The sequence below is a fragment of the Polyodon spathula genome, chromosome 16 (assembly GCF_017654505.1).
Source record: "Polyodon spathula isolate WHYD16114869_AA chromosome 16, ASM1765450v1, whole genome shotgun sequence".
Lineage (NCBI taxonomy): Eukaryota > Metazoa > Chordata > Actinopteri > Acipenseriformes > Polyodontidae > Polyodon > Polyodon spathula.
Genome location: NC_054549.1, coordinates 6,310,032 through 6,331,277, shown reverse-complemented (window position 1 = coordinate 6,331,277; position 21,246 = coordinate 6,310,032). Strand labels below are relative to the sequence as shown.

The 21,246-nt window shown below is 40.9% G+C and overlaps 2 protein-coding genes across 3 annotated transcripts in view; both read right to left on the bottom strand.

Moving 5' to 3' along the window:
* Positions 1 to 5,259, bottom strand: part of LOC121328641 (transmembrane protein 201-like) — a 38,025-nt gene extending 32,766 nt beyond the window's left edge. Inside the window, exons 1-4 of the mRNA XM_041273532.1 lie at positions 5,028 to 5,259; positions 3,372 to 3,492; positions 2,754 to 2,948; positions 260 to 439 (exon numbers count right to left, since the gene is read on the bottom strand). Coding sequence (XP_041129466.1) covers positions 260 to 439; positions 2,754 to 2,948; positions 3,372 to 3,492; positions 5,028 to 5,137 — 606 coding nt within the window. The 5' untranslated portion in view covers positions 5,138 to 5,259. The remainder of the gene's footprint in view (positions 1 to 259; positions 440 to 2,753; positions 2,949 to 3,371; positions 3,493 to 5,027) is intronic.
* A 1,467-nt stretch (positions 5,260 to 6,726) lies between these two features.
* LOC121329089 (solute carrier family 25 member 33-like) lies at positions 6,727 to 17,785 on the bottom strand. 2 transcript variants are annotated; one of them, XM_041274412.1, is made up of 7 exons: positions 17,601 to 17,785; positions 14,247 to 14,426; positions 11,262 to 11,339; positions 9,728 to 9,828; positions 9,438 to 9,504; positions 8,192 to 8,475; positions 6,727 to 7,661 (listed from the first exon to the last, which is right to left on the bottom strand). In XM_041274412.1, exons 1-7 carry the CDS (start codon positions 17,642 to 17,644, stop codon positions 7,456 to 7,458), a joined length of 960 nt encoding a protein of 319 aa, XP_041130346.1. In that variant the 5' UTR covers positions 17,645 to 17,785; the 3' UTR covers positions 6,727 to 7,455. The 2 variants fall into 2 exon arrangements, with proteins under 2 accessions (XP_041130346.1, XP_041130347.1); XM_041274413.1 differs by lacking the exon at positions 17,601 to 17,785 and adding an exon at positions 15,767 to 15,785.
* Between the last annotated feature and the right edge of the window lie 3,461 nt (positions 17,786 to 21,246).

Sequence of the window (21,246 nt, the reverse complement as noted above, 5' to 3'; positions counted from 1 at the left end):
GATGCAATGATATGCCCTGAAACATAAAAACAGAAGCACCCCTTCCAGTACAATATCATTTTCACACTAGGTTTAACATGGTAGCAAGAGCACCCCTGGTCTGCACTCACGACTGTGCCTTCACACCAGATGGAATTCTGGGAGTTCACCTGACCTGCACACACGCAGAACAAACGGAATTGAAAGCGCTGTTCAATACAGCAGGGAGTGGCAGCGGCTCCAATATTGTGTGTGAGGACAGTAGCACTGTGCTGCTCACCTGCACGCATGCCTTGTTCGCCTCCCTGCTGCGTCTCAGCTGGTGATTGAAGAGCACAGCTCGGAGCTGCCGGTTCTGATGCTTGATGTAATACTCCACAGCGGTCTGGCAAGGACGGCACAGCTTGTAGGTCTGCTCCAGGTGATGTTTGTAAACCTCAATCTCTTCATCATATTTCTCCTGAGGGGGGAATGCAAAAGAAAAATAAATTTCCTGACCTATCTATACATACATACATACCGGCCAGTAAAAACTACACTACAGTGGTCGTTTCTTTTTTTTTTTTTTTTTTTAAATAAAAATCAGATTGACATCGCTGTTGCCATAATTGGAAGCCACCCTTCATTTGTTAATGCACGTCAGGAACTGTTCATGGGATCTAGCAGATACACCAAGAACAAAGCAGCATTGATGCTGAAGCCCATACAGGCACTGCTAGCTGGACAGAGCATGGCTCACAGCAATGCTGTATCCAGAGTAGACAGTTAGGAGACGAAATGGTTCACACTGCGCATGATTGGGAACAGTTGGGATCGTGGGCTGTGAACCCCAGACAGCAACAGACTGTGTATCCAAGAAGTCATCCGACAACTACGAAACAATACACAGAAAAAGAGCTGTCCAAGGCAATCATCCATCCATCTACTTGCCTGTATTGTACAGACGCAAAGAATAAAACACTTGAAAGAAAAAATGTTTTTATATAGATTGTTCCTTTACTTCATCCACTTCACCCCCATGCTTCTTTGCAACTCTCTCTTGTAATTTCTAAACGTATTTCAAAACAGATGCAAATGAAACGTTTTAAGCTTGGATCTACTTCTCTTCTTATTCAATCTCATCCCTAACAAACACAAACGACGAATAACTAAACAAATAATTTAGCAACTGACCCTTTACAAACTCTGTGTGTAGAAATAGTTCAATGGATGTACCCTAACGTAGCGTGAACTGGGAATAAAAAACATCTGGATGAATAACCGTAAACGCTTGGGAACTGCCATGGACAAACAAAGAAAATGTTCACAAGACAGGAGGCAACAAAGTCAGCATACATTTGCAACTGTAGCTGAAAAGCACAAGATGAAATCCTGTCGACCATGACCGTGCTCTCTGTGGTAGACAGCACTGCGATCCTTATCTACGCCTACTGAACCTGTAGAAGCAAATCTCAAAGTACTGGAAAAACCACTTTGGAATCCAAAACGATCCGTCCCACCACCACCCTGAAAGGCAAGACTCCACCCCCACCAGTCAATCAGTACAGGCAACCTGCCCCTGACCCCTGCGTTAACAGTGTACAGACAGGTAGGACGAACACTTCAAAAAGGGTTCTCGAAAGCGTCTCCGGAGCCCAAACTGTTCAAAACAATACATCAAAATGAACGCTTGTCATAATACAATGAGCGAGCTGTAGAAGTGATAAATGTCAAAGGGTTTCAGCTGCCAACGCTTGTGATGTGAGAATCACTCCTCTGTCAACACTTCCTCCTCACCTTCCTCGGCCAGCTTCATCATGGTCTCTGACTCGGGGCCCCAGGCAGTGTGGTGCCAGGGTCAAGGGCTAGGGCTGCCATGTGTTAGACAAGCCATTGAAAATGCTCCACCCTTGTAAGCTTAATGCAAAAAGGTGTTTGGGGGTTTTTGGGGTTTTTTTTGGTACAAGGGACATGCATGTCTCACAAACAGAAATGATGCAAACTTTCTTTTTTATTTTTTTTGCAATGAGGCGCACTAAACAGATTTAAAATGGACTGATCAGACACAAAGAAAGTTAAACATATAGACCAGGGTGTGTCCTTTACAGAGTCCTAAACCAAGAACCTCAAGGTGCCAGGTATGCTATTCAAAGAGAAATAAAGAAAAAGATGAAATCCACTGTCCAGGCAGACTGGCAAAGTTTAATCTTACATCGTACCTCTTGTCAGGGCCTGTAAGCACACGGCATGCAGCAAAAATTTAGTCTTTTACTTCCTTTGCAATTATTTGTGAATAAAAATGCTCAAGGACACGCAACACCTTTTTAACAAGAGATGTCCAGTACCTATGTCCATGCAAGATTAGAGAAGGGGGTCGATCATCTGTACAGCGATTAAAACAGGATGCTGTATTTCTAAACTGCAGAACAAGCTGACACGCAAGTGAAGGTGGACGTGTAATTGAAAGCAGTGGAGAGTACCAGTACGAGATCAAAAACAAACATGTTAACAGATAAAAAGCACCTCACATACGGCATCATCAGAAGATGGAACAAGACAGACATTACAAGAAGCGAGAGAAAGGCGGCAACTAATCAACAAAAAAAGACAACTGTATATTGAGCACCCCCTACTGGGGAACCAGAAGATTTGAAATAGTAAGAAACCAACTTTCTCTGATTATAGCAGGTCCTTCAGGTTTTTTTTAATTGGTTTTTAATTAAACGACAGTCGTATCCTTTTTAACACCAGGGAATGCAATTAAACCAATTCTGTTCTGCCTAATCTTCGCTTACCTCTTCCCTGGGTACAAATGAAGCCAGCTGCTTAATCTTCAGCGTCTGGTTATTGTTGCATTTCTTGCACAGCAGCATCTGGCAATTGACCCACTGCAGAACTTTGGGCGTTTCTGGCACAGCGAGTCCAGCAGACACCCCATGGTTAAGATGCTCTAAGTGCTGAGCTGGGATTGGTTTGTTGTAGTGCCCATTCTGAAGGGAAAAAGCAATACAGTGATTACAGAACTGCCAGGGACACCCACCCCTGTGCCTCTTCATAGCTAATTTACTGGCTACAGGTAACCTGCATACCGTCATATGTAAATCAGAGTGACTAACAGCAGGTGGCTGGTGTTGGTACAATTGAACATTGATGGTGGATTCTGAACAGCAACAAATAAACACAGAACTGGATGTCTCGGTGCATGGATCAATGACAGAGCTCAGAATCTGTTTAATACACTGCCTCAAACTAGCAGAGATTTAGACAATTAACACATTCCGATCTTGTCAATTTCCAGGGCATGCTGGGCAGATATGAAACCTCACAAGCATGCAAGCATTTCCTCCTGGGGTTTGAAAGTCGCGCCATGCAGAGTATAAACCGCGTGTAGTAACACTCGTCCTGCAGATTACCTCCTGAAAGCCGTTGTACTGGTCACAGTTGGGACAGTCCCAGCAGTTTCTGTTTCCGTACGGCACCACTGTATCCTGGTTACAGAACCAGCAGTTCACCCCGATGTGAGTGGGCTTCTTCCTGCAAAAGCGGGACAGAAAAATGAAAAAAGGGACGGATTATTAGGGTTTAATCTCTGCCTTCCTAATAAAACTACTCCTCCTCCTCTTGTTTCTGGATTTTTAAAAATCCCCAAACTGTGCTTTAAAATTGTAAAGCTTAATTATACACACTGTGACAATGTCACTAAAACCATTTGTATTAATGACATCGTGCCAAAAAAAAAAATCTACCTGCATTTTCTTTTCTTCTTCAAGTTTAAAGCCAGTTGTTTCACTTGGAACTTGATTAACAGAAACCAAAAACTAAGTCTTGACAACATGAACAGCCAATGTATACAAAGAAACACTTGAACACCCAAGAATCAAACCACCTGTCCATTCATTTTTATTATGAAGATCATCATCTTTACTGAATATGTGTTGACCACAGCAGAGGAGTTTACAAAACCTCCTACTAGGTCAAACAGATGTCTTCTTGACAAACTGTCCATACCGTTTGCACACACCAGTGTCTATTAAAGAAGTAAGAAAAAGCCTGTTTGCACCAGGGCTGACTGAGACAGGCATTCTCTTCGGGGGTAACAAGGCTGCGTGCCAATATGAACACGTGTTAGGTCAGCTGTTCCAGCTGTCATGTTACTGAGTTTAAAAACGTCATTGTCTTATTCCTCGCCTGTGTGTAAATCAATCTTAATACTGTCGAACGAAGTTTTCAAGTGATGTCAGGTTACTTACTATGTTTGTTTTTTTACACAACCTATTCTATAGGTTTTATAAAAGACACGTAATCTCGAGAAAGGCAGAGAGACATTGACATGTTTATTTTGAGAGCAGCTGCATTTCTCTACTTCGTTAAGCCCTTTGATAACACACTTCTTGGAATATCAAGAACGCAATCTTTAAAGATGACAAATTATATATTTTATTTTATGAATTTGAAAAAAACAAACAAACACTAATGTAACTAAATGTCCACGATTATTCAGTTGTCTTAATGGTCAAAATGCAAGATTATTATAATGGAAGTAAACTTGGCTTTCTAAAAGGGCGATGACAAAGGACTCCGGTTCCCTCCCTCACTGTCTTGGAAACTCGACGACTCGCACCTCCGGCGGCTGTATGAGCGTCTTGGAAATTCGTTTTATTCTGCACAGCACATTTAAGAAAACCTTTTCGTGAAAAGAAACTAAAGTGATAGAGACACACAAAGCTGTCAGAAACACAAAAGCCTCAAGCCGCTGTTCGCGGGACTGTGTTTGCAAGCAATATGGAGTAAGGCTGGAAGAGCGGCACTGTGCATACAGTCAGAAAGACACAGAAGGAAGGCGGTGTCTGTGCAATACAGCGTGGGGCCGAACAGCTGACTTTCAAACATCACATACGATACAAAGCACTGCAAAACAGCACCAAAACCCGCCCTTTATACCGATAAAACCCGTCAAAACACACAGAACACGAGAACGCATTATTCCCAACACCTACACTTGACCGAACTGAGCAGCCAATATTAAATGGGCAGTTTTAATGCACAAGGCCTACTGTTAGCGCACCTACCTCGTTGCAATTTTGTAAATGAGTGCTCCGGCAGCGCATATCGTGGCCCCAACTCCCCCAGCAATGCCGAGTTGCGGATATTCTGATAATACTTGGTTAAAGCCTTCCATGGTCGTGTTTATGATGCAGCGTGGTGTAAAATATACCCTGTCCTGCTCGGATCCGTGAAGCGGAGCGCGGCGTTCTCGTTAGTACGACCTCAAGGTACCAATTCGGAGCCCCGCCTCACGATCTCGCCCATCGGCCAATCACAATCCCGACAGCGCCGTGTCAGCCCCCAACATTCTCGGCGCGGCTCAACAGCAGAGCGCTTGTTCATTTCACAAGGGGAGGAGACTCCCTTCAAGCATTCGGGAATCACTGCATTCTGTGCAGCAAAACACCTGGCAAGCCCTGGCGCTTGATCTGCAGCGACAAAGAGCACAGTTCGCGACAGACCCGCATTTGTTTCACTCTTTAGCTGAATTTTTAAAAACACATTAAAATGTTACTTTAAATACAACAAAAGAGTTCTAAATCGTGGCATCTTAAGACAATATCTAGCACACTATGCTAGGATTCAATCTTAATTATGACACTGATCCCCTTAGACACATATATATATATAATATATATATATATATATATATATATATATATATATATACACACACACACACACACACACACACACACGCGCAGAGCTCTGGAAAAAATTAAGAGACCACTGCAAAATTATCAGTTTCTCTGGTTTTACTATTTATAGGTATGTGTTTGGGTAAAATGAACATTTTTGTTTTATTCTATAAACTACTGACAACATTTCTCCCAAATTCCAAATAAAAATATTGTCATTTAGAGCATTTATTTGCAGAAAATGACAACTGGTCAAAATAACAAAAAAGATGCAGTGTTGTCAGACCTCGAATAATGCAAAAAAAATAAGTTCACATTCATTTTTAAACAACACAATATTAATGTTTTAACTTAGGAAGAGTTCAGAAATCAATATTTGGTGGAATAACCCTGATTTTCAATCACAGCTTTCATGCGTCTTGGCATGCTCTCCACCAGTCTTTCACATTGATGTTGGGTGACTTTATGCCACTCCTGACGCAAAAATTCAAGCAGCTCGGCTTTGTTTGATGGCTTGTGACCATCCATCTTCCTCTTGATCACATTCCAGAGGTTTTCAATGGGGTTCAGGTCTGGAGATTGGGCTGGCCATGACAGTGTCTTGATCTGGTGGTCCTCAATCCACACCTTGATTGACCTGGCTGTGTGGCATGGAGCATTGTCCTGCTGGAAAAACCAATCCGCACAGTTGGGCAACATTGTCAGAGCAGAAGGAAGCAAGTTTTCTTCCAGGACAACCTTGCACTTTAGTGCGACAATCCCTGACTGTTTGTGTGACCTGTGACCACTGCTGGCATAGCAGCACTGCATGTATAATTTCTTTACACTTCACGATTACTAGGAATGCATCAGTTATGCTGGAGAAAACATTTCACATTCTGCATGCTTGATCCTAAAGTCAAACAGTTTTAATACCAGTACAGTAAAACATGTCCTAGCCAGTAAAAATCTGAATTTCTATTTTTGAATGTAAAACAATCAAAACTGTAATGCAATAGCCAATAGTTTATATCATGCCACAAATCTTAACTATTAGTATTTATGCAGATCAAAATAAATACAAGAAAAACACAACCACCACAAGTACATTGATTAATGTATCTTTAATTAACCAGTTTGTTTTCAATATGCATTAGGCCCTTATCTGTTAAAAACAAATGAAGCTTCCTATAACAAAAAAATAAATAATTTCAACTAAGTTATGAAAACAACCTGTGAAGGAGGGCCGAGCAAAGTAGCATTAAAAATATCTTAAATAAAAGTTCTCCATCTGTGCTCTTGCAGAAGAATCAGGACAAACATAAAAGCAGACTTCCAATCCCCACCCCACAACACTGCTGTAGAGAATGAGGACAGCATGATACAGTGTACGTACTTCAATGTGTCTCTATATAAATATGGACCTGAATACTCTAGCAGTAGGTTCGCCACAGACCATGCCTTTTTATAAAATGCGTCAGCACATAAAGTTCAACATGCTTTAACCAATGAATTAGCGAATTACACAAATAACGTAAATAGCAGGTTTTCAGATCACTTTGCGTTTGCATTACATCTTCTAGATGGGTTAGTTTCCATGTCATGATTTTCCATATAACTGCAGGATTAAAATGCGTGATCTACTTCGTCAAAAACTGTTGATGGAAAACGTGTCGGAAACACATCTACAAACGACCTTTTGAAAAGTGTTTTTATATTTAAAAAACAAAACAAAAAAAAAAAAAACCCTATGATCTTCCAAAACTGCTCCTTCTTTGTGCTGGGAAAAGTAGCAGTAACCCAAGGAAGCATGTCTGAAACGTCCCATGCTTGATTAATTTGTGGAGCGGTTCCCAAGCAGGTACACTATGAGTTCGTATGTGGACAGCACGATGGCTGTGTTTGGGATCTGTCGAATGAGCTGTGCTATTAGTCCTCTGTAGAAGGCTGGGTAGCCCTCCTCGATGGCTACAAGCCGCGCTGTTTGAAAGAAGTACTTGTACTTGCTGCCCTCTTCACGTAGCCTCGTCCGGATCACCTCTGGGGGGGGGGGCGACAAATACATTGATTTAGTTTTTGAAGAAAATACTTTCATACTCTTCTCATTATTTATTGTACTCTATGTTAAAGACTTCTGTTCTGTAAACTTGCACACACATTACGTTGGATTTTGATCATGGAGAGGTGGGGACACATTTAACAAGAAAACCCAATAAGTTTTTCTCTGACTGCACAATGTCCTTTACTTGCAGTACTAACAAGTGTCACATGGTGGTGCTGTTCCTCTTTTCAATGCTTTTTTCCCAGCGCCAGTGTCCCACAGATCAAATTTTACACCAATACTAAATTCCTTGGTGTCTGTTTAGTACATTCTTCCACAGTTTAGCCATGCACGTTAACCAGCTATTTACCACTAAATGACTTCAGCATTTAGTATTTTGGAAACCGCTGTATCTACTCAGAGAAATGTATTAAGTATTTTGGAAACCATTACAATTTGGCACGCTTCACGTGAGCCAGCCACACTATGTGAGCAAGCCTCTATGAACGTGTGAATGCCCAATACCTACCATGTGGGTACGCTATACAGGAGGCACATCCCTTGGAAAAGGCAGCAGCAATCATCAGCCCCAGGAAATCCGAAGCTCCCTTCTCTTTTGAGTTTCTGGTTGGCGAAGATAACCTTATCTCTCCCAGATTCTTCTTTAGGGACTCATAAATAACAAAACAGATCATTGTCTCTGAAATCCCAGCGTATGAAGCGGTGAGCCCTCTGTAAAATCCGCGGACTCCTTCCGACTGGTACACATACTTTGCACACTGGAGTGCGTTCATCTGCTTCACCCCCCGCACCCTAGCAAAGGAGAGAGAAAAGCCAGTTAGTCTGCTGTGAGCTGTGTCTCTACAGTGCCAGCCAAAGCCAGTCGGTCTGACTGGTTATCATACTTCAGTATTGCTGGTGACCTTGTCTACTGCATGGGTTTTCATTTGTGCTCTGTGAATTGTAATGTTATCCAAGTTCCATATTCTAAACCTTTGCAGTGTTCTTGCCTTTATTTCAGCAGTTCTTTACCTTTGGTTAAATACATACAAACATGGGGTGTGGTTATTTTATGTTGCATGTCTTTGACAGGAATAATTATGTACTTAAGGACTGAGTTTAAGTATTCAGATCTCAATACCATCTGGAGGGCACAGCGAGGTCAACACGTTTATTTCAAGCTTAACCTCAGGCCAGAAACGATATGCTTTGACAAGCAATCTCTCAGCTCTCTACTAGCTTGAAGCCTGCTCTGACCCTATATACAGCTAAGCAGTTTATCAAAACTACAAATGTCAACAAGTGGTATTAATAGGACACAGTCTGGGGATTCACATGATCACACACATTAAATAGTCTACAGAGGCTACAAGGAGCGAGAGGGAAAACAGTACTGTCAGAGTACCTTATTAAATACAGAAGGCAAGGCCGCTCTTCCTTATGACTAATGTGTATGAATATTTGGTTTTATGACAGCTTCTAGAGGACTTCAGCATGTTCAAGCTGTTTTGTATTAGCCTGGGGGTACACAATTTGACACTTCTGATCAGGTCTGTTTCCGCAGCTCAATTTTGGATTTAAAACACTGCTGGATTAGACTCAGAACTGGACACTGGATGTTTCCACACCAGCGTTACGTGTTGAATCAAAAACCGCATTTCAATGTCCACAACTCTAGTAAGTGCTACACCACTTATTGGCACTTGCAGTGCATATGAAATGCTTTTATTTAGGTGTGTGTGTGTTTCTTTATAACTAGACACTGCATACCGTACCTTCTTTCTAGCTGCATTCTGGTTTTCACCATCCATATTGGGTTCATAAGTGAATTTGTAACAAAGGCTGAAAAACAGAAGATGATCTTAATTAAACTATAAAAAAAACAAGATATAAAAAGGAGATTAGTCTTGTAGAAATAATTAAATTCTGTTGAATGTCTTGGCCAAGAATATATAATGTTCAATGTGTATAAAGCTTGGTAAATGAGAGGACGGGGTGTGCTTGCTTTATAAATTCTCCACCAACACTTGATTGCTTCTTTAAAAGAGCACAGTGAGATCTCTACCTGCAAATCCAGCTGAGCACATGTGAACCATGTTGCTGTTTGGCACAAAGACAGCATTGAACTCCTCCTTCGATCTGGAGTAGGCAGCAAAGTAGATTGCCCTGCGAAACGAGAGAGAAGGGACATGTTAAAACCTTACTGATGGATCTTAATATACACAGACAGCAAGAAGAAAGTCTCAAAGTTTCACTAACCCATGCAGTACAAAATACATTTTTCGTAAAAAAAAAAACTAAAAACAAAAGAAAAAACCACACCCACAACACAAGCTGTATTGTTTTCCTATTTACAATGCGCTTAGTCACACTTAACCCTTTTCATTCTGGATACCTTGAAGTTACAGCTTGTTTTTCCTCTTTGTGCGCTTTAACAAAAAGACGCAGTCAGAAACAATTTGTCAGACATTCTCAGTTTCACCTAGGCTACAGAACAGGCTACAAACTGTTCCATGGGCTGATGCAATTACAACTCAAACTCTGTGACAGAATGACTCAAGAGGAGGGGAAGAAAGGTCAGCGAGTAAAAGAAAGCTTCTTTTTGTAAGCCAATACTTCAACACCCTTGTGTACCTACGCAGTTAAAAAAAAAACACAAACATTAAGCTGTTAACAGAAAATTCTCAATCTGTCTCTCTGACACAATTCCAGAATGACCTGTCAAACAGCTGAATACGCAGCTGGCTTTTCTTTGTTTTTTACTGCATTGGTAAATGTTCCCCATTTGCTATTGCATAGCATCACTGCACTTCAATCAGAGGAATAATAAAAGACCAACTGCAGCTCTTGTCATTTGTTTAACTCACCCTTTACAACAGAGCCATTAAGTTTACCTTGTAGAGCCAATACCTCAAAAGCCCTTACGGTAAAAAGTTACTTTACAGTACAACAGCGAAGAGAGCGTGAATCAGGATGCAGCAACCTCATTTTATTCTACAAATAGTTGTTACAAAGACACAGAGTAACATACTGTATGCATTATTCACACCATGTCAAAACTGGAAGAGGCATTAACAGTTTTTTTTTAAAGCAAATCTGCTTTTAACCCCTGGATTAGTTATGCTGCGATAGACTTTGTCAGTAGTTAAAATATTATGTGTGGCATGATCCCAGGGAGTAAAACGAATGAACCTGCTCAACCCTGTGGGCTTTGCACAATTTCTGGAGAAAACAAGATCTGAACAACAAAGCAGCTTTTTCACCGAGTCGATGCCGCACCAGGGAACCTTGATACAGTAACATAGTTCATGAACCCATCTAATCCTTGTACACTTCTGTATTGAATGTAGAACAAAAGGTGAAAGTAGAAAAATATATGTGTAAATATTTTACAGCTTAGATAAGATATGGCATTCATGTAAAGTAGAATTACTTAAACGATGCTGTCTGTGTTTCGTCAGAGTTTATAGTCTGTGATCAAGGATAATGGCCAAGCAACTTCACCATGTCATTTGAAATGGGGTGATGCCAAGCACAGGGGTGATGATTATCAAAGAAGTATCTTCATGTCGCGATACCCTATGGGTTTGAAAAATTACCTTGAAGGTGCAACTCCAACTAGATTAGGACCCAAACCCCTGAAGAGTGATCTTGGTCCCTCCTTTTCCAATATAGACCTGTGAAAAAGGGAAAAAAATAACAAAGGCTAGTAAAGTGAATCATCTTACCCTACTTGGTTTCACATAAGTCACTGTATTAACATGCAACAGCAATGTAACCCTTGCACTGTTTTGTCATTTGATTATCAACCAACTGCTGTGCTGCAAGAATCCAGCTGACTTTCAGCCAGGAACCACTTAAAGAAGCAACAAGCGTACAGCATGGGCGCCATACATAAATACCAGCGATGATGCAACAGTGAGCAAGGGCAGATCCAGAAACAGCTTGTTTATTTTTTTGCATTACCCATATAATCAATACCTGTTTTTTTTTTTTTTTTTTTTGCTTTGAACTGCAATGGTTAAGACAAACACCCTTGCTGACGCAATGTTTTGATACGACTTGCCCAGTAAAACAGATGACGCATATTTTTTTCATAGGCTGGCCATTCATGTACGTTGGAACATCCACACACGTAAACAAAGATAAGAAAGTTCACAAACATGCACATGTATTGTCTGTAATGCTCAAATAATACACTGCGATGTGGGTTGCATTGGAAGAGATGAATTCACATAAGCCTAAACCCACAGAGTGGCAGGGTACTGACTGCACGCTGCAGAACTAATTTACATAAGTTATCCCCAAGAACCAGTGATCTTTACTGTGTACTGGGTAAGAACGGTCAGCAATGGTTTAAACAGAGGTTCAAACTAAGAGAGGGAAGGGCTGATTAATACAGCATTGTAAAACAGTGTATGCCAAATCGCCAAAAACATTAAATAAAACAAGCATACTTGTATCTGTTTTTGTAAGTAAATCAGTATGCAGAACACTGAATACAAACTCAGGAAAGATGATTGACGATTTACACAAAGATAAAATCAAGAACACAAAGCCCTGACCCTTGCACCATCAATACAAAAATGTGTTAAGTTGTTGAGTTACCTTTATCTGTTCTCAAACATACTGACTTTTAGCCCACTTTAATTGAGACAACATCTCCTTCAGCAATCTGAGGTGTTGTGAGCATTCTAGTTCAATAATTAATCAACAAATCGCTCAACACAAAGTTAATGCAGAGCAAGCGTCAACATTCACAAATGTAAAAGTTCACTTCTTGCAGTTTATGCATTGTTGCATGCTTTTGTCCAATAGTGAGTGCGATCTCAACTGCTTCCGACAAGCACAGGTCGAAACAATTAAAGGCTTGCTTATTACATTTATATTTTAAAGTAGTTGATCAATAGGAGTGCTGTAACACCCCTTTCATTTTCACTAATTCAGTAGGCTTTTCTCCTTTAGCGAAGTTTAATGTCTGCTGTCCAAAGAGTAGTCGTACATCATCGCAGAACCTGAATACCAAATGCAAGCACATTACCCGACTGACATCAGTGAGATCAGGGACCGTCAACAAAATGATTGTTCATTTCACTTCTCAATGCTTCTAATTTCAACATCGAACTTGCATTGGTAAGACACCTACACTATCTACCATATAAAAACCTAATGCTTTATATTGTGCTGGTATGTTAAAAGAGTCAATGACAGTGTCCAGTGTTAAAAGGATTAGATTCATATGGTCCTCTAATGCTGTGAAGTACTGTAACACATAATACGCTTTTTGATGGGGCTTTAAAACAATGAGGTGTCAGCAATGTGAGAAAGTGGATTTCTGTCAGAACTCAGAGTTTCAAACTGGCTGGATATCCAAGTCTGCATGCTCAACAGCAGATTAAGCAGGATCCTCGTTCAGACTGCTGGGAAGATAAGAGTGCCAGGAGCAAGTGGATTTGCCCAGTCCAGACTCAAAATCGGGTCCCTTAAGTGAAGACGCCCAGAGCCCACCATGGTTGCAATTCACATTCAGCTCTTTCAGTTTTTAAGGCTACCCCAGTGTGCGAAGAAGACAAAGTCAACGACTCTCTACTGGCTGACATCTGAATGATCCAGAGCCAATTACAAAACAAAAAAGTCAATAAAACTTGTCCAGGACGCTACAGGAGCCAGAGCCAGAGACAGATCCCAATCAAGGAACAGGGTGTTAAATTGTCTAAATGTTATATGCCAGACCAGCCTGCCAAGTAGCAAACGATAACATGGTACTGCAGCCAAATATCTAGGGTACACGGAGCGCCACAAACGGCACGTACTGCACGGCAGGGAGGTCTGCATTAACATCTAAACATTTCCAGACATTACACGGCTGGTTTCACAGGTCCTGGTTAGCACTGAATTAGCACTAAGATTTAGTTTGGTTTTTTTTAAGCTACTTCATCTTCAAGTAGTTCAGTGTGTCAGTCAAATACATGGTTGTATTATAATATTGCTTTACAAGCCCTTCCCATAAAAAGTGCAGACAGAAAACTGATTGATGCATAACTTATTAAAAAGGGCTTTATTAGGTGAAATGCACGCAGTTTAAAATCAAGTCACACTTTAGGGCCAGCAGTCAAGAATTTCCTTTAGAACTTTCTTGGCAGCACGCCCTGACGGTTCACCCAAAATAAGATTTCCTCCATGCCGTTACAGATTCAAAGGTTAGTTATTTATCACATTGAGGCTTGATTTAAACAGCAGCTGTGCAATACCAGTTCTAAACCAAACGTGTGTGTGTGTGTGAGTGTGTGTGTGTGCAAAAAACATGAGCAAAACAACCCCGCCCCCAACAGGGCAGTCAGGGGAGGGGGTTATTTTGAGGTCAGAGTTAACAGAACAGTGCTTTATTCTGTGACTAAAAAGACATCTGCAGTTTCCAGTGCTGTGAACCAGCAGGAGTTCAAAATAAGAGCAGATATCCAGTTCAACTGAAGAGGTCACATTTTAACTAACCTTTTCAAACTCCTAACTTGTGCTTAATGTTTACAACATTTGCACAAACATTTATAAAATTTGCATTGCAATAATTTGCAAGGTACACATACCTCAGTACTTGAAAAAGGCCAGGTGCTACCCGCGTTGGTCGAACCATGCTAGTTCCATTCAGGGTGCCAAGCTGTACCTGGGACAGATACACCTGGCGAAGCGTCAGGCCTGAGGACTGGAGTCTTGTCTTGATCACTTCCAGGGGGCATGTAACCATAGCACCCACTGTGCCCCCGCACCTACAGATAAAGCAGAAAAAGACCAAACCTTAAAGTCTATAAATAGACTCAACTACCAGCTTGTCACAAATTGGCAAGTTTCCTCCTACTAAGTTCCACTGATGCCTAACGGAATGGAGAGTCATACAAGCATGTAATGCGATTAATCTAGGAATAGGGCAGTGCGACTCACGAGTCTTGATTGTACAAAAGGTCAGGGTTTTCTGTAACACAAGGTCGTGCAGATCCCTGCCTTCACAGATTCCCCTGAGCTCTGACCTGACATGGTATACACTGTACCACAAGGAAGCAGTCCCTTATGCAAAGGATATTAAAAAGCTGACAGGGAACACCAATACTGAAGAAAAAGAACACTAAACCCAATGTACCAGTTTTGCTCAAACAAAGAAATAACTGTTCAAATATCCACCAAATGTGAAGAAGTTTATTTAATAAAGAATTTGATCAATTGCACTAACGTATAAAGCATCATTAAAATGTATAAATATTCATGAAACACAGCAGTTAGCAAGCAAGTGCATTGTATATGGTTAAACAAATGAAATGATCTGGTAAACCTGGAATCCATCATATATATAAAAAAGTGCATTTAGTGTCATGGATGTGATTACAAAAACAAAAAATATTCTCCATCTGTGTAATGAACCACAGTAACAGAAACCACAGCACGCATGTTGTGATGAGTGCATTGCAGCTGTAACGAAGCACTACACTCCTGGGAATACACCCAAAACAGGTACAGCATGCAGGATTAAAGTGCCATTTGCTGTAGGTGCAGAGTCAGTTCTACTGTGGGTGTCTATTCTTGCAACGCCAGTCCTAATATCTGTTCAGCACTTGCACACCTCTGCTCAGAAAGCTATCGGCAACTGCTACTGTGTTTTCAGATTGTAGTCATTTACAAAGCGTTTTCTCTTCCCACAGATTATTTATTTGTTTTTACTGAACATCAGATGCACCCTCTAGTCACTGCAGAAGTGAATTAACCCTCGCTGTTGAGAAGAGGGATCTAGCAAGTACACTAAGCAAGTTCTTAAACCCAAACACCTGTGCTGGCCACCACAGAAACTTCAACAGTCATTTCTTAACCAGACTTGACTTCAATTTGAATAATCAAATGCATAGTTTTTTTTTTTGCTTTCTGCTAATAAATTCAGGAGAAATAACCTGGCAGATTCCCTCTACCTTTAAAACACAATATTATACCATACTTTACATAAGGCATAAACATACAGTTTATCAGTAGCTCTAAATACCAGCTGGATTGGATGCCATATATTAATAAGTGTTGCATCGTTTAAACATTATATAAAACATTAAAACAACCAATCCTCACTCACTATTCATTTCTAAACATATTCGTCTGGGTATTTTCCAGCTGTCATTATGCCAACACCTAGAAGGCAAAAAGGCACACACACATTGTTAGAAGATCTATAGGCATACTTCAACCAAATTCACTAAAAAAAAGCAGTTTGCTTTGCTAGTGCAAAGAATAAGATACCCCTTCATTTATGGCATGGCAACTATAAATCCCAGGTACCCTGTAACTACAGAACTGGCATGATCGATATTTTGACAGAAGCTAAACATTAAACTTGACTGAGCAGAGTTCTGGAATCAGCCAGCTTCAAGGGTCCAACTACACAGGACTGAACTGGCTAGAACCGCCCCCTGGGGATCTAGCGTGTGGAACAGCCAGGGTCTGGACAAGCGAAATCTGAGAAAGGTCGGATCAGGGACAGCATTGCACATGTGTGTCACTGGTTCCTCACTTTTGGGAGGGGTAGGGCATATAACATAATAACTTTTGACTTGAGTTTCAGTGCTAATCTATTTCCTCAACTCTGGAATGATCAGTAATATATTTTAAACATCAGTTTGGAATATGAAGATATATATATTCTGCAAGTGATCTATTTGAAAATATGTGCATTAACCTCAAGAGGAATGAAAACAGATTTTAAATAATTGGTTTGCACACCTTTAATACTCTAGTGGCAGAATATGGGGAAACCCTGCTAAGAGGGTTACAGAATGTCCTTATTAGCAAGAACTACAGTATTTAATTGAATGCATACATTTGTACTTTGCTACAAAGGGTGAATATTGATTGGAAAACTAGCCCCAAGTCTAGAAAAAAAAAAAAAAAACGCTTTTAAACATAGACAAAGGCTGCTGTCAACAATAACTGAAGCTTCTGGAATAGGCAGATAATATATTTTCAACTATTTTCTCTCTCAGAGATTTACAGACAGAATGTAGAGGTGTGTTCAAAAGAGCCAATCGGTTTCAATGCAACATACCCCACTGACTTCTCGGTCCACCCTAGCAACTCCCTCTTCCTGCCTGCGTTAGAATGATTTTATGCAACACAAAATAAACGACATTACTGCAGGTCCTGTAAATACCCACCCGTGACACTGCCACCACACCGATACTAAATGTGTATGCTGCTAGCCCGGGGCTTCTGAGTTTAATTGGTAGTATTAAATATGTGTATTTATGTACTTTCGGGTAGGATCACTAGCACGAAACTGAGCATGTACGGCAAAACATTTAGCACGCTATATTTATTAACAATAACGTATATTTAATAACACTACGCTTCTTGCATCTAATGACGCGGTCGTAACGTGATTCAAATTATTTGAAATAATGTTTTGTTTTGTTTTACTAAATAAACATGAATATCACCATTTCATTTTGTATGCTTAATAAATGAGTAACTGCATCGCCTAGGGTATATCAATCAAAAATACGTACAGTGTTCAAATTATGATCTTCGATACCAGGAGAGAGAGAGAGAGAGAGAGAGAGAGAGAGAGAGAGAGAGAGAGAGAGAGAGAGAGAGAGAGAGAGAGATAGATAGATGATGTCTTGTCACAATAATACCACCAGGAAATGAAAGCACATTTTCTCGCCGACAATGAAACTGGAACTACTACCAAATTAAACGATTGGTAAATTAAAACAAACATCTTTAAATCTGTAATCTTACTCAGTATGGATGCCATATTATTCTTAAACATTTGCCCGGGCCTAAAAAAATAAATAAAACTGATGCCGAAAAAGGTCACAGCAGCGAAGGGCAGTCTCCTGGCAAAAAGGCATGAAGCTAGTGCTTCACCTCCTTCCATGTGAATAGCAGCAACTCATTGGAAGAACGCTTACCCGCCAGCGAAGAGGTTCAACAGTGTATCCTGCTGTGCCATCATCCTCAGGCATTCATTATAAATGTCTCATCTAATACAAAATAATGCTGCTGAGTTATATCAAAACTAAACTTGCGCTCCCAGCTTCTCGACCGGCTTCTTTCGCAGAGCTTTACAGTGCGCAGAATCGGCAAATCGGCAGATTTCCACGCGAGGTCAGGAGGAGGGAGGGGGGTGTTGTCTCTGACGTCATCCACAGTGTGTGCGTTTGCACGACAGCTGACACGCCTGTCACGCCACTGTGTGTGTGTTTTTTTAATGAGTTTTATATACCAGCTTTCTGTAAAACTATGCTGGTAGATTTACTTGTCGGTATCTAAGGGTGGTATATAAGATTAATATTAATATTAGACTAGATTGTGTGTTGGTACATGCGCATGTGGGGTTGCTATCGACTCCAATTCTAATGTTCTGTAGCATTCCTGTAAACTACAGCTAAACCAGTCGTGTATTATTGAGAAGACGTCTTAACCATTAGCAGACCACAGTATAACCGTCCATGGCAGCACAATAGCGTTACTATTTCAGTTTGGTAATGGTACCTTTCATGCATCATTGTATTTGGCAATACATTGCATGGCATTGGGGTTAATTTATAATGTAGGAGGCTTTAAATCATAGTTTAAAGATGTATTCCTTGTAGAAACAAACAACAACAACTAATGCAAATCACTGCCAAAAATGCTTAGTGAGTTTCAATAAATAGTATTTCATAGTTAAGCCTTAAGGTCCGACCTAGTAAATGTTTAAATATATGTATTTGATCTCTTCATTTCTCATCTTTTCCCTAAGCCTTTAATGAAAAATTACCCAACTCAAAAATAATTTTAGGAAAAAAAAACCCCCACAACCTTTCTTTTATTGAATTGAACCTATGCTGTTTCTGTGGCTTCAGCATGCGTGCATTTGCAATCTTTATTCACAAAAAACACGGCATCTACAGAAATATAGTTGGTGCCCTCTAGTGGTGAGAACGGAATCACGCTAACATAGTTGCTGCCCTCAACTGCAGTGCGCAGTACTGCTCTGAAACCATGTGATGCAAAACGTGAGTAATTTACAAACCTCCAAATAGGATTTCCCGATGCGCCTGCAGAGGACGCTGTTTTGGGGCAAGTTCTGTATTGTGTGTAGACAGACACAGTACAAGGTTCGGTTGTGTATTGTTACTGAATCAGAATGGGCCACTTGGTCTATCACAGAATAGTCACATATTGAAGACAATGCATAGAAAAGAAAAACAAAACAAAAAAAGAACAAGTGAAAAAAATAACAAACAAACCAAAAAAATCAAGCCTAATTTCTGTGAGGGTGTAAACTTCAAATAAACTTTCTCAAAATAGACAAAACAGGAACGACAACTGTACTGAAGATATCTCCTCCCTCAAAGAGTGCTCACATTATTATTATTATTATTATTATTATTATTATTATTATTATTATTATTATTATTTAACAAATCCCGTTTTATAGTAAACATCTCCGTTTGAAAAATAATAACTTTATAAAACTTGATTAAAGAAACCTGCCTAACTACTGTACTTTGCATAGCTCGTCATCCATTAGGGGCAGCAGCTGGTTAGTTAATGACAGTCTTTAAAGGAGTGGGAACAATTTAATTAGCCACCTGAAACACCGTAGAGTGCAAGTATTAAGATACACACATAACAACCGGTCTACTGATCAAAATACCCCCAACGTTAATACAGTGACACCCACCGGGGATGCAAGGGGTCTGTAATACAGTGACAGGCACCGGCGATGCAAGGGGTCTGTAATACAGTGACAGGCACCGGTGATGCAAGGGGTCTGTAATACAGTGACAGGCACCGGCGATGCAAGGGGTCTGTAACACAGTGACACGCACCGGCGATGCAAGGGGTCTGTAACACAGTAACACGCACCGGCGATGCAAGGGGTCTGTAATACAGTGACACTGCACCGGCGATGCAAGGGGTCTGTAATACAGTGACAGGCACCGGCGATGCAAGGGGTCTGTAATACAGTGACAGGCACCGGCGATGCAAGGGGTCTGTAATACAGTGACAGGCACCGGCGATGCAAGGGGTCTGTAATACAGTGACAGGCACCGGCGATGCAAGGGGTCTGTAACACAATAACACGCACCGGCGATGCAAGGGGTCTGTAACACAGTGACACGGCACCGGCGATGCAAGGGGTCTGTAACACAGTGACACTGCACCGGCGATGCAAGGGGTCTGTAACACAGTAACACGCACCGGCGATGCAAGAGCTCTGTAACACAATAACACGCACCGGCGATGCAAGGGGTCTGTAACACAGTGACACTGCACCGGCGATGCAAGAGCTCTGTAACACAGTGACACTGCACCGGCGATGCAAGGGCTCTGTAACACAGTGACACTGCACCGGCGATGCAAGGGGTCTGTAACACAGTAACACCCACCGGCCATGCAAGGGGTCTGTAACACAGTGACACTGCACCGGCGATGCAAGGGCTCTGTAACACAGTGACACTGCACCGGCGATGCAAGGGGTCTGTAACACAGTGACACTGCACCGGCGATTCTTACATAGAGATGGTATCACAAAGGTGTGAATACATACACAGTGATGAACAGATTGCAGCTCTGTGATACCAGACAGCGTGCTTCCGTATTGCACTGTATCATCCCAATCCATTGTGCTGTGATTGCTGGTACTGCTGTCAGTGCTAGAGTCGCAGGGTATCTGGTATTCCAATGGTATTTCAATGTTTTTTTTTTCTGTATTCAATAGGATCGTAGCCTACAGGCTCTCTACAGAATGTTGGAAGAAAGACTGTGACCCGTGACCCCCTAGCCCCACCGGCTTCTGATCTACCGGTAACCAACCGTACAGCCTGAATCCAGCAGTTTACACGACTAAATTTAGTCTTAAGCAATCTAATAGTCTGCCACCAGATGGCACTAATGCTCTACCATATGAGTGCTTTTAAACCAACTTGCTTCATCGAAATATTTGCATCACGTGTGATGTATTTGCGCAATAAGTGTATTGATTGATACATATCTGTAGTCCAGATTCATTGCCCATCGTTTTTTTTTTTTATTCATATTTGTGTTAATGCATGATATGGGTCGCATTTAAACAAGTTAAATCACACAATCTTTTTTTTTTTTTATCAAATAAAGTATATTATTTATTTTATCTATTTTAAAAGTTGTTAACCAGCTTCTATTCGTTCATATCAGGCTACCATACACAGTTCATGCTTTTCAACTCACACCCCAAATCCTTCTGCTAAGACCCAGCTGCAATTATTGCGGAGCATGCAAGACCTATTTTGTAAGTCTTTTTATTATTAGTAGTGTCTTCTCCGTGGCTCTGCAGGCTGATGCACTCTCCACTAGTGCACTAGAGCGGACATTTTGAAAAGAGCTTTGAAACAGACTTTAAAATTATAAGTGTAAAAAGAAAAGAAAAATGACAGGTACGTTATTTAAACAGTTGTAGCAACACGTGGGGATGTATAACGCTATATTTTTCAGAGCCCCGCTTCTTTATTACCGCATCATCTACATGTGACTCGACACGTTAGTTGCATATGACGTTAGTTGCGCGGCTTCACAGTGGAAACGCAT

What these genes read in the sequence shown, in the direction of transcription:
- LOC121329089 (XM_041274412.1), bottom strand. Translation starts at nt 17,644, where the DNA reads ATGATGGCACAGCAGGATACACTGTTGAACCTCTTCGCTGGCGG. An exon ending in TTGAACCTCTTCGCTGGCGG is followed by an intron (nt 14,427 to 17,600) that starts GTAAGCGTTCTT and finishes CTTTATCTGTAG; the next exon opens with GTGCGGGGGCACAGTGGGTG. An exon ending in GTTGGAGTTGCACCTTCAAG is followed by an intron (nt 9,829 to 11,261) that starts GTAATTTTTCAA and finishes CTCGTTTCGCAG; the next exon opens with GGCAATCTACTTTGCTGCCT.